The sequence below is a fragment of the Choloepus didactylus genome, chromosome 19 (genome assembly GCF_015220235.1).
Source record: "Choloepus didactylus isolate mChoDid1 chromosome 19, mChoDid1.pri, whole genome shotgun sequence".
NCBI classification, from domain to species: domain Eukaryota; kingdom Metazoa; phylum Chordata; class Mammalia; order Pilosa; family Megalonychidae; genus Choloepus; species Choloepus didactylus.
Genome location: NC_051325.1, coordinates 56,740,835 through 56,754,188, shown reverse-complemented (window position 1 = coordinate 56,754,188; position 13,354 = coordinate 56,740,835). Strand labels below are relative to the sequence as shown.

The window sequence follows — 13,354 nt, the reverse complement described above, 5'->3', positions numbered from 1 at the left end:
ATAAAGGTCTCCATTGACGTTTCCATGGAAAGAAGCCCAAGGCCTAGGTTGGCTTCCAGGGTCTGAATCAAATGGTGTGCTCAGGTGGCCTCATCCTCCAACTTCCAGGTCCCAGAGCAAGACTCAAACCATGTCCCTCTGACTCCTGACCCTGAGCTCTTAGCCGCTCTCACTCCATCTTAAAATCTCCCACACAGCAAAAGCAGTAAACGGTTCGCGTGGGCAGGGATCGCTGGGTTCTGACTTTTCCAGAGAGCACTGAGGGGGAATTTCTGTGTCCTTCGAAGATGAGGCTCTGCCCTGGGCCGCCGGCTGTGCTTGGGTGTCTGTATCTTAGCTTTTGCTACAACTTTGGCAGCTGGGCTTTGACAGGAAAACAGGACGTACCATTGTCAAAAGCTTCTCAGGGCATGCTGGGCATCTGACGCTCATTTTCCCAAGGACTTCTGCCCTCTCTAGGGTTGCAGCCTGCAGAGGCCTCTGGGACTTGGGAGTCTAGTCCATTTGTCTTCTTCTTTCTAAGGGACATGTGGGATTCACTGGTGCAAAATGACAGTTCTCTGCTTGCTGCCTCCTCAATCAAAACTGCAGCTTTGGCTTAGAACTCTTTGAGCTGGGGACATACAAACGTTATGAATCCGAAGCTTCATAAAGAGGCCGGGCGGGTCAGATGTGGCCCACACGTGCACTTTCATTGCGGTTATTTGGCCTGAACAGGGCTCTAAAGCTTTTGCAGTCAGCATTTTAAACTTGAGATATTTTGCCTTTAAAATAAAATTCAATCTCAAGTTTCTGTTGAAAATGCCAAAGATCTACATTCCTGCCCGGGTCTGAGTAGCTGGTGCCCCTTTGGACAGGGCACGTGGCATTCAGCTCGCCTCAGTCCCCTGCTGCAAAGGCACCATCCAAGCACATCTCCCCCACCTCAAAGGCAACATTGTTTACATTTCTGTGTACCATTTCTGATAACCTGAGCAATGTTCCTTTGGCCTTATGTTGCTTTGATAACTGGGGAAATAAAGAACTCCTTGTGATTTTTCTTGCCCTTATCCTCCTTTACATTTTTACGTCATCTCCCTAGCCTCCATAAGCCTCAAGTTTAGGTAAATGATGAGAAAAAAAAATTTTCTGACTTTTTTTTTATCTGTAATTTTTTACCCAACATTTTCCAGAATGTGGGATTTTTACAGCCTCATCCTTCCAAATTGTAGGAACCAAGTAGGGTCACAAACATTTCATTCTGGAATGTAACTAGGCATGTTCAAAACTAAAAATAAAACAATTATCTTCTTTTTCCATCATTTTATGATGTGAGAGGACAGTTTCACATCTACCAAAAACTAAAGTAGATATACTCACGAAGCAAAGAATAGGCATCTCTGGGAAAGGGGTCACCTCTGGTAGCAAGTGGGAGAGACCCTCATTAAGGTTTTGTAAGTCTTAAGCACAAAAGGGCTTCAGGAACAGTTTGATCCAGGGGCACACACAATGATCTTGTTCTCCCCCTCTCTCCATCTCTCAGCTCCGCTTTCCTCTGCAGTGGCTTCCCTTTGGGGCAGATTTTCCCTGGAAGTGGCAGTGGTTCTGGAAGCTCCAGGCTTACATCTTTTCACAGCTTCAAATTCACCAAATGGAGCAGGTTTTGCTCTTGATTGTTTTCGCAGAGTTCTGAGACGAGCTCAGTTTTTATCTATGTTTGCCCACCCTAAGCCAATCACAGCAGCCAGGAGTGCCATGCTCCGATTGGCCAGGGCTAGTCACATGCCCTTGTCCAGGAGTGGAATTAGTTACCTGAACCACGTGAAGTAGTGAAGGGAGAAGAGTGGTCTCCCAAGGGAAATCCAGGTTCCAGTGCCAGAAGAAGGTGAAAAGAATTCTTGCTGGGAAACCATGAACTTAATTAATTTTTCTTATTTTTTTCATTTCACCAAGAACTCACCTAACATTTGAACATCTCGGTGTTAACATATTTATCCACCTTCTATTGAGAACTCTCTTACAGCCAATAAAAATGTTCTTTGTTTGAAATTGCCATAGACATCGGATTCAACAGAGAAAGCTGTCACACCACCAGAGCCCGAACCAGCAGGGGCAGGCCCGAAGGGCAAAGATGGCTCCTCAAAGGACAAGAAGTCGGCAGCTGAGACGAGCAAGCAGAAAAGCAGTAAGCAAGAAGCTAAAGAACAGGCCCAGAGCTCAGAGCAGTCCGTGGTGGAGATGAACTCACTGCAGAATGGGGACAAGTCCCAAAAGAAACCCGAGAAGCGGCGGCAGTCCCTCGGGGGCTTCTTAAAAGGCCTGGTAGGTGGATTTTTTACTTCTTTTTTCCTGGACTCTTAGGTAAGGGGTGTGGTTCTCACCGTACCAGGGACAGATTGGATGGGGGCTGGCTGGGCATTTGTTAAATTTTATCGAGCAACTACTGTGTGCCCGTGCTGTGCTAGGCTAGGCACAGAGAACAGAGTAGACATGGTTGTTGCACTTCTGGAGCCCACAGTCAGGTGCAAAACTGATGGGGGCCGAGGGTGCTGAGTGTAGTAAGAGCTAGCAGGGAGGAAGGAAGGTTTGCAAAGGGACACGGAGGTGAGGGCCTGGCCTGGCCTGGCCTTCGATGTGAAAGGAGCATCAGAGAAGGCTTCTCAGAGGAGGCTACATCTAAGGTGAGACCTCAGATTAGTCTGTGGAAGAAGCAACAGGAGGGCCAAAGGCAGAGCATGTTCCAGGAAGTGGGAAGAGCAGGTGCTAAGGTGTGGTGGAGAGTTCAGTCTAGTTGGAATATAGATTACAAGGATTGGGGAGAGATTGGCAGGGAACAGTTGGTGGTAAGGAACATGGATACTCCCTTGAAGCCAAAGGGAGCCTTGAAAAGTTTTAAACAAGAGAGATTTTTCCAAGGTATCTCATATAGAGATGACTAAAACATAACTCCTGCCCTCCAGGAGTTCACGGCCGAGTGAGTAAATGGAGGCCAAGCATTAAACAATTCATTAACCTTTTGCACTCTTTATTTGCATCTTATTTGTTTCTTCTATGTCTATCCCCCTGGACCATTAGCTTTGGGAGGGTAGTGACAATGTCTGTCATGGTGGTTGAAACTTAGTAGTAGGTACTCTGTAAATATTTGTTGAATGGATGGATGGAGGGAGGGAGGGATGGATGGATGGTGTTCATTATGACACTAGTCAATATTTAATTACATTTTGAACAATGTAAATCTTGGCAAATGAGACACAGAGTCTGAAGGGTCATTACTCAACTTATAAGCCAGGTGATCGAGCATAAAATAAGAGGAGAAATTAGTGAAATTTATACCAGGACCCATGGGAATGTGGGTTGAGCTAAGATGGCAAGGCCAGGAAATAACATTGACACCAGCAGTGGGGCCAGTGAGTTGGGGTTAACTTACATGATGCAGTAGAAGTGGGGTGGTTAAGCAAAATAAACTTATATAAACCTATTTGAACATTCATAATGATTCTGTCCTTTTGAGTAGATATTGGTAATCTCCAACAGATAGAAATAGGTGAGTGCTACACTTCCCCAACCCCAAGTGTGGTCCCCAGAACACATCTCTGGGTTGCTTATTAGAAATGCAGGCTGTCAAGCCCACAGCATACCTACTAAGTAAAAATCTGCCTTATAATATCCCAGGTGATCTTTGTGCACCTTAAAGTTTGAGAAGCACTGGTCTACCCCACGACCTTGCTCCAGTGGGATGGCATGATGAAAATAAATCCCAGACCAAAATTTGCCACACATTAAAAATTTAATTAGCAAACAAGCAAACATTCATTCAATAAATATTTACTGGGCACTTGCTGTGAACCAGGCACTGTTACAGGCATTTGGGACGTGTATTAGTTAACCTATTGCCACATAATAAGTTACCCCCCAAACTTAGTGCCTTAAAGGAACATTTCTTGTCTCACAGTCTCTGTGGGTCAGGAAGCTGGGTGGCTCTGTCTCAGGGTCTTTAGTGAGGTTACAGCCAGGATGTCAGCAGGGGCTGCCATCATCTGAAGGCTGAACTGTGGCCAAAGGGTCCACTTCTAAAAATGGTGCACCGCCATGGCCATTGGCAGGAGGCCACAGTTCTTGCTCCCTGAGTTTCTCTGTAGGTCTGCTTGATTGTCCTTACAACATGGCTGCCAGCTTCCCCCCGAGTGAGTGATCCAAGAGAGCCAGGAGGAAATCACAAGACTTCGTCTCAGAGGCCTGACACTACTACTTCCACCACCGTTTATTCAATAGAGTCACTCAAAGTGCCCACACTCAAGGAGAGTGAAGTTAGGCTCTACTCTTCAAAGGGAGGAGGATCAAAGAATTTGTAGACATATTTTAAAACCACCACAGGATACGTCACAAAATAAAATACACAGAACTTCATGCTCTCATGGAGCTTGTAGTCTAGTGACACCAAAGCAGGTCCCAGCTCATGGTCTCTTTAGGTTCTCCAGAAGGCACCTGCCTTGCAGATGTACTCAAGACAGTGACCATGTGCTAGAGACAGGAATCAGCTAAACTTTTACTCAGACTCAAAGACTGAGTGCAGGCAGGCCTGTCCTGAGTCATTCTGGAGAATTCAGGCTACTATTGCCCAATTCCTGGACCCTTCTTGTAAAGGCAAAAGAGCCTGTTCAGTAATTCTAGGAAACCCACATATCTTATCACTAATTTCACCAATGAAAAATAATTTCTAATCCATTGAGCTAGTTAAGAAACCCTCTGGGGTTGAGCAGAGATAAAAATAAAGAGTATGGTAATTACTATTGGAGTACAGACTTCTGATTAGAATCTTTCAAATGCTAACTAACCATTCTGGAAGGTAAATGGCAGCTAGGCTACTTCAGATCTGAATTCACCACAGATCCCCCAACAGGATAGAGGCAAAACCCATCCTCCATACCTCCCTCCTCCCATCTTCCATCGTTCTTCCACAAATACTATGATGTGCCCAGCTAAACATGATTTTCTCTTCTATCTCACAAGATGTTTTTACTCCTTGGTATCTTTCCTCTTTCTGGGTGGCATAAATCTCAAACTAATCATGCAGCTCTTGTAACCGTTTCATCAATGTGGAGGTGTCCAGATGCCTTTATAAGCCCAGGGCAGTTTGTTCCTGCCACGGCTGTCACTTATCAAAGTGTTTCCTTCAGCATTAAGGGAAATACCTTCACCCTCCCAGCTGAGCATTTGGTGGAACAGTCTTTCTCAAAATTTTCTGTGCACACGAATCACCTGGGAACCTTGTTCTGACACAGCAGGTCTGAGGCCTGGATTCTGCATTTCTAAAGAGCTCCCAGGTGAGCCTGAAGCTATCAATATATGGGCCATACTTTGAGTGGCAAGTTGCTAAAGGACCAGAAAAAGGGTTTGGGAAAATATTTAGATTTCTTTTAGTTTTGTTTTTTTGTGTGTGTGTTTTTCCCCCAATCTATGATTTATTCTTAGATGATCATTTGTTTAAAATGAATAATACCCAGGAGATGATTTACATTGTGATTTTCAATTATTTTAATAGAAGCCAGTCTCTGCAATAGGTGAGAAGGCTAGAAAAGAATGATGGTGTGGAAAAGTTCAGATGATTCTTGATCATTTATTCATTCATTGAACGAATATTTGCAGAATGCCTTGTAGATGCCTGGCACTGAGTTAGACCAGGGGTCAACAAACTACAACCTGAGGGTCAAATGCAGCCCATGCCTGTTTTTGTAAATGAAGTTTTGTTGGGACATAGCCATGTCCATTCATTTACATATTACCTAAGGCTAATTTCACTGTAGTAGAGACAGGGACCCTGTGGCCCACAAAACCTAAAATATTTACTATTCAGCCCTTTATAGAAGATGCCTGCTGGCCCCTGAGCTACATGCTGAGGATCTATCCAATGAACACATGAGACCAGGCCCCTCACTTCAGGGGATCGTGTACTAGTGGGAAGCATGAAATTAAAAAGTAGATACTTTTTTAAAAAGAGGTGTGTGAAGTCCCTGAAGGAAATAAAGCAGGTAACATCATGGGAAAAGGGAGAGAATGTGTGCTCCTTAGATTTGGTGGATCCATAAAGTATCTCAGAGGAGAAGGTGTTTGAGTCAAGGCAGGAAGGAGCAAGGCTGTGTGTTACAGGTGGAGGGGCGGCAGGTGCAAAGGCCTGCAGTGGGAAGGAGCCTCGAAACCCGGCCTTGAGAAGCGGTGCCCCCTGCTGAATGTCACACCTCTTATGAGAAACAGAAGCAGGACTTGGTCTGGGTTGCCTTGACCCCAAATCCTGCCTCCTTCCCATTGTCAGGAGGCTGACAAAACTGGGGGAGGAAGGAGAGAGGGATCATTTCTAGAACTTTCTAAAGATCAAGCCGTGAAGACTTTCAAGCTGGACATATGCCCCCAGGTTGCCAGACCCCCCTTTCCGGGAGGCGGATGCTGGCAGGCGGTCTCCACCCTCGCCACCTCAGCCCCTGGCCAGTCAAGCCTTGCATGACCTTTGCCCTCTGTGTGGCATCCTCTCCACTCAGTGCTTTCTCTCTTCCAAACCCTGCCCCCCCCCCCACTGCTGCCGGGATGTTCTATATACCATCTGATCAAAGTGAAGCTACTCTGACTGAAGGGGAAGTCGGGGGCCCCCACCCACCAAGCACCACCTACTTGATAGCCCCTCACCTTTCCACATTCCTGGTCCCTGAAACGCCCTTTGGAAGCTCCAGGATTCTGTTGTGGGTTTCTGGGCAAGTGCAATATGCAGTTTTACAGATGAACAAATAGAGATTTTGAAAGGAGAAGACAGACCAGTTCTTTACCTGGCCTGAACCCCCAGAGTTCCCTTCCTCTCATCTTTACACTCTCTCCCCCGGGCCTGGGCTGAACCCAGGCTTGGGACCATCAGCTCCACCACTGTAAGGAGTTGGGACCATGTCCAGGAGGAGTGAACGAGGAACACAATGGTGTCTGGGGGAGCAGGTTTGCTGAGGTCCCGGCCCCAAGTCAGGGTGGCCACAGGAGGGCGTCCCTACACGAGTTAATCCTGGGTTAGAGCATCTTGGGGCCTCCATTTCTGCAGCTGTAAAATTGGGTTAATAATCTCCATCATCTTCACTGGTGAGAGAGTAAATTTCGTTTGATGTTGTAAACTGTGAAATGCAGTCCTGCTATACAAGGCATGACAAGGGTTGCATTTATGAGAGTAATCTCCAAAGTTCAAGCCTCCGGGGCCAGAGAAGAATAGCAAGGAGTGAAGTGGGCTGGGTGCAGACTGTGGCAACATGCAAAACAAGCACCCCATCTAAAGGGGGTGCCGCCTCCTAGCACCAGCCGTTTGTTGCCTTGCAGGATTGTGGACCCAACCTGGCAAGATCTTCCCACTTTTTAAGTGAAAAGAACAGAAGTGCAGATTTTTATGTGAAATAATTTTGTCAGCATTTAATTTAAAAATTAAAGTTAAAAGTCTGCTTGTTGTATAAAGTCCACCTAAAAGCCATATTGAGCTCAGTGGTGGCCATTTAGCAACCCGTATTTGATGTGCTTGGCCAACCAGGAGTCAAGGCCATGGAACCTAAAGGAAAGGGATCTTGGGAGAATCGGCTTTGTTACAGGAGAGCTGGCAGGGACAGGAGGGCCTGTGTGAACGGAAGAGAGCATGAAGGCATGCAGGGCCGAGTAGGGGCAGGAAGGATACATTTTACCTGTGGCCAGCCCAAGTCCAGCCCTAGAAGCCTAGAAGAAGTTGTTCAGGGATTCAAACCCAACTCCAACACTTAGTGGCTGTGTAACTTGGACAACTCACTTTTCTGATTTTCAGGTCAATGGGGCAAATAGTCCTGACATCACAGGGTTAGCATGAAGATGAAATGAGATAATGTACAATGTCCTTAGGACAAAGCCTAGCACATTTTAATTTGTCAGGGAAGAAGAGCTATTATCGCAGTGATTATTTAATCAGCCCCTACCCTAGGTTGTAAAGGTGCAGAGGTTCATAAGACACTACCCAGGACTTGAAGAGTTTGAGGTCTAATCACAGCTTCAGGTAATCATGATGTGATGCAAACAGAATGGTTGTAATTACTGAGCACTTAGGAGACTAGCTCAGGGTTCAGGCAAAGCTGGGATGGAATCCTGGCTCCACCACCTACCAGCGGAAAACGTGACTGAAGTGACATAAGCTCTAAGCTCGTGGGCTTCAGTTTCCTCCTGGGCAGCATGAGAATGAGCAGGGGATCAACCGCGTAGGGCTTTGTGGGGACTGGGTGCAACCTCAGCTATGGGAGCACACAGATGAGGCAACAACCTCATGGGGGTGACCAAGTGATCACATATCATGAAACGTGGATGGGGCAGAGCTGGTCCTCAAACCCACCTATGGCTGATCCCCGATCCCAGGCTTTCAGTAATCTTTGGGTTTTGGTCATCATCATATTCCCAAAGACTAACACAGTGGATTACATATCGTAGGTACTCGATATATGTTGTTGAATGAACAAATGAATGAATTCATGAATCCAACCACCATCACTGAAAATAATAACTCTTATAAAGCACTTACTATGTGCCAAATATTGTTCTAAGCTCTTAAAATATACTTAAATCTTTACAAGCACCCTGTGATCCCCATTTTATCAGTGGTAAAATTAAGGCATAAAGGGTTAAGCAACTTGCCCAAAGTCACATGGAGAAGAAGTGGCAAACCTGGATTCAAACCCCAGCTGCCTGGCTCCAGTGGGAAACTACACTAAATAGTATAAACTATATTGTAGTATATACTATACTGTACTATTCTATATTATCCTATACTATACCCTACTTAACTACATGATATATATACTGCATACTATATATACTGTACAATATAAATTACACAATACTATGCTGTCCTATACTATGCTATTCTATACTATCCTATCCTACACTTTGCTTACCATACTATACTACATGATATATAGATGTATACCATATACTATATACTATGGTGTAGGATACTATACTATTGAATACTATCCTATACTACACTTTACTTACCTACATGATCTATATATATACTGTATACTATATATACTGTACAATATAAATTATACAGTACTATGCTATACTATACTATTCTATACTGTCCTATACTATGCTTTATTTACCATACTATACTACATTATATATATGTATACTGTATACTATATATACTGTACAATAAGATTACACTATATTAGACTATGCTATACTATACTATATATCCTATATTATACTATCTATATATACTATACTATATGTACTTTACTAGATTAAATTACATTATACTATATACTATGCTACTCCATGGTATACTATATATACTTTATTATACTACACTTTACTATATAGTACACAAACTATAGTATATTACACACCACTACACTATATTTACTATACTATACTACATTATATATACCATTCAATAATACTATACTATATAATGCTATCCTATACGATATTACCATGCCCTATATAACACTAATTATATTATACTAACTATCTATGCTTTGTGCTACATTATAATACTTACACTACACTATATGATATGACTGTATACTATACTATACTATACATCCTTCACAATACTATATACTATACTACCCTATACTATGCTGTTCTGTAGTATACCATATGTTCTAGTTTGCTAATGCTGCTGGAATGCAAAACACCAGAGATGGATTGGCTTTTATAAAAGGGGGTTTACTTGGTTACACAGTTACAGTCTTAAGGCCATAAAGCGTCCAAGGTAACACATCAGCAATCGGGTACCTTCACTGGAGGATGGCCAATGGTGTCCGGAAAACCTCTGTTAGCTGGGAAGGCACATGGCTGGCGTCTGCTCCAAGTTCTGGTTTCAAAATGGCTTTCTCCCAGGATGTTCCTCTCTAGGATGCAGTTCCTCAAAAATGTCACTCTTAGTTGCACTTGGGTTGTTTGTCCTTTCTGAGCTTCTCCAGAACAAGAGTCTGCTTTCAATGGCCATCTTCAAACTGTCTCTCATCTGCAGCTCCTGTGCTTTCTTCAAAGTGTCCCTCTTGGCTGTAGCTCCTCTTCAAAATGTCACTCTCAGCTGCACTGAGTTCCTTCTGTCTGTCAGCTCATTTATATGGCTCCACTGATCAAGGCCCACCCTGAATGGGTGGGGCCACGCCTCCATGGAAATTATCTCATCAGAGTTATCACCTACAGTTGGGTGGGGCGCATTTCCATGCAAACAACCTAATCCAAACGTTCCAACTTAATCCCTACTAATATGTCTGCCCCATACGATTGCATCAAAGAATATGGCTTTCTCTGGGGGACATAATACATTCAAACCGGCACACCGTATTACATGTATTCTACTATACTACACTAAATGTACATACTATACTACTGTATACTATGCTATACTGCCCCTCTGCTTCACTCTTAACTCCTTGTCAGATGAGTGAAATGAGGGGCCCATGAAACTTGCCCCAGAAACCAAAAAGTTTGAAACCTCCCACTCTAGAATCCAGCAGTTCTCAACCCTTTGAGAATCAGATGAAAATCCTAGCACAGAAGCAAACACACAAACTTTTGCAAACAATTTCTGGGGGTTTGTGCTTGGACCCCAGGTTGTGAAACCCCTGCTGCGGGCAGTCCAGTGGCTTTACCCTGCACAGCCACCCCAGTGGAGGCCTGCAGGGAAGCCCTAGAGAAAGATGCCACCAGGAGAGCTGCTAGCAGCCCTGGGTCCCCCAGCACACTCCTTGGGTTTGTGGGGTCTCATCCATGGGGTTGAGGTGCAGGTGCCATGGGTACTGACACCTTGGAGGCTACAGTGAGGTAGATGGTACTGTCCCAGCACCTGTTGCAAAACCAAACCTTCCGAGGAGAAAGGGGAAGAGGAAGGTAGAAATGTAGACTAACAAAGGGAAGAGGGGAAAAAATGAACCAAGAGAAGGAGATGGTCCCTAGAAGATCTATGGTCTTGGTTGTGAGATCAAAATAAAGCCAGTGGTCGTAAGCCCTGACTCAGGAATCAGACTGACCATGCCTGGAACCCATGCTCAGCCACATGTTAGCCGCATGAGCTCCTGCAAATTGTGCCTGCTAAATGGGCCACAATTACCCCAACCGTAAAAGGGGCTAATAGTAATAGTACCTCTGATACATGCACCGACCGGGATGAATCTCAAAGCCATTATGCCACGTGAAAGGAGCTAGAATCCAAGGCGATATCCTCTTTGGTTCCAGTGATGTGACATCCTGGAACAGACACGACTGTAGGGATAGAGATCAGATCAGTGCTTGCCAGGGTCTGGGGTTGGGAGGCTACAAAGGGCCACAAGGGGATTTTAGGGGCAATTGAATTGCTCTATCTTGATTGTTGTGGTGATTACATAACAATTTGTTTTAGTCAAAACTCATCAACTGCACACGAAATGGGTGAATTCTAGCATGTGTAACTACATTTCACAAAAAGGTAAAATAATAACAACAGCAGCAGTAATAATAATAGTACCTAACTCATAGAGTTCATTCAAGCACATTCAGTAAATATATGAGGAGAACCTACTATGTGCCAGGCACTTACTAGGCATCTAGAATGCAGGAGACAGAATCCACAGCAGACAGAAACCATAGAGCTTAAATTCTAGTAGAAGAGACAGATGTTAAATAAAATAGATCAGAAGACCATTTCAGATAGTGATATATCATGTAAGAAAATAAAACCAGTTGATGTGGTTATTAGAAAGTGATTGGGGAGGCTGGGGCTAAAGTGAGCTATAACTGGGGGAGGTGGAAGTGGTTACTATACCCCAGGTGCTGATCTAAATGAGTATGAACTCAACCTTGGAAATGACCCTCTGAGATAAGTGTTATCACCTGTATTTTAAAAATGAAGACACTGGAGCACAAAGGGTTAATTCCAAGATTTCACAAAGCTGGAAAGTAATAGAAACTGAACGCAGGCATCTGCTCAGAGACTGTTCTCTTGTCCCCAGCCTATGAGTAAGGTAGATTGATTGCACAGCACCTGGCACAGAATAAGTGCTTAATAAATGGCAATTGTTGCTGATGATATTACAGCTCTTCAATAGAATGCAACTTCTTTGTATTTTTCTCCAGGGACCAAAGCGGATGTTGGACGCTCAAGTGCAAACAGACCCCATATCCATCGGACCAGTTGGCAAATCCAAGTAAACAAATCACAGTTCCCACCAAGTTCTCCTGCCATCAAGATGTCTTCTCTCTGCTCCATCTCCTCCCCCCAAACCCACTCCGTGTATATATCTTTTTCTTCCTGTGGCCATCAAATGAAATTCTGCTTACACATTAAGCCTGTGCTGTTGTATATTGAGGTGTATTAAGTCTCTGGTTCAGTCTTTCCTGGTAGATTAACAGTAAAGATGGTTTAGCAGGTTAACTAGTTAGCTCAGAAGAGTTGATGATTGCCAAGCAGGGAAGGAAGGGGGATAGATGAAAGTGTTCTCACTAAGTTATAAAAACTGGCAGTGACAAGTAAATTGCAGCATGAAGATGCCTGTAGAAGGAATTAAACTTGGTAGTAAATATGAGCTCCTCCTCTAAGCCTGAGGAAGGGAGACTAAAATCCATTTGTTTAGTCCGCCGTTCAAAGAGGGAGCACAGGGTGGGGAAGTTGCCAATTTCCTGGAATGGAATGTGTGGGGTGTGAAAAAGGAACGAATACGAGTTGTTCTTCAGCTAGGGTCCTTGAAAGTTATTGATGAGAGGGAAAAGATGGACTGGAGAGGGCTTGAAATGATTTAGGAAAACAATTGCTTTTTCGAGGCTTAGTGACAAGGGCGAGGATTACAACTTCCAAACAATAAATAAACGGAGTTGTGCGTTCACGTAGCAACACCAGGGGGCGCCAAGGTCTCCGTTTGTATCCTGCATCCTGTATCACTAACAAAGATTAGGTCTCCGCCATCTTACCTTGCTGATGTTGCTCAGATGGCAGAGGGGCTCGCTTCATCTGTTCTGTCTGACACTTATCTCAAGTCTGTCTGTAATTTCTTAATTGTTCAGGCTGTGCTCTTATAAAACCCTCCCCATAACCCCTGTTAATAAAAATTTACAGAGTATTCAAATACCTGAGTTTGCTTTTTAATACTTGTACAAAGGAGTAAATAGGACAATGAGTCTCTTATAATGTAATTCAAAGTAGCATATGATTGACTGGTAGTCATGTATACTGTATCTTTTTCAACTTAATAAAAAATATATAACTTTAGTTCTAAGGTATCTTTAATTTTCCACTTTTAAAGCAGGTCTCTTCTACTCTTATGTCTGAGATACCGTTATCTGCCACAGTCTAAAATGAGTGCCCTTCCTCCATGTTATCTTCTCTCCCAAATCCTCCTAGATCTCC

At 43.9% G+C, this 13,354-nt stretch overlaps 1 protein-coding gene across 9 annotated transcripts in view; it reads left to right on the top strand.

Moving 5' to 3' along the window:
- BCAS1 (brain enriched myelin associated protein 1) overlaps positions 1-13,073 on the top strand; it is a 108,417-nt gene extending 95,344 nt beyond the window's left edge. For all 9 annotated transcript variants that reach the window (XM_037811243.1, XM_037811251.1, XM_037811247.1 and 6 more), the window contains 2 exons: positions 2,038-2,301; positions 12,088-13,073. In XM_037811243.1, the coding sequence (XP_037667171.1) occupies positions 2,038-2,301; positions 12,088-12,162 (339 nt within the window). In that variant the 3' untranslated portion in view covers positions 12,163-13,073. The remainder of the gene's footprint in view (positions 1-2,037; positions 2,302-12,087) is intronic.
- The last annotated feature ends 281 nt before the right edge of the window (positions 13,074-13,354 follow it).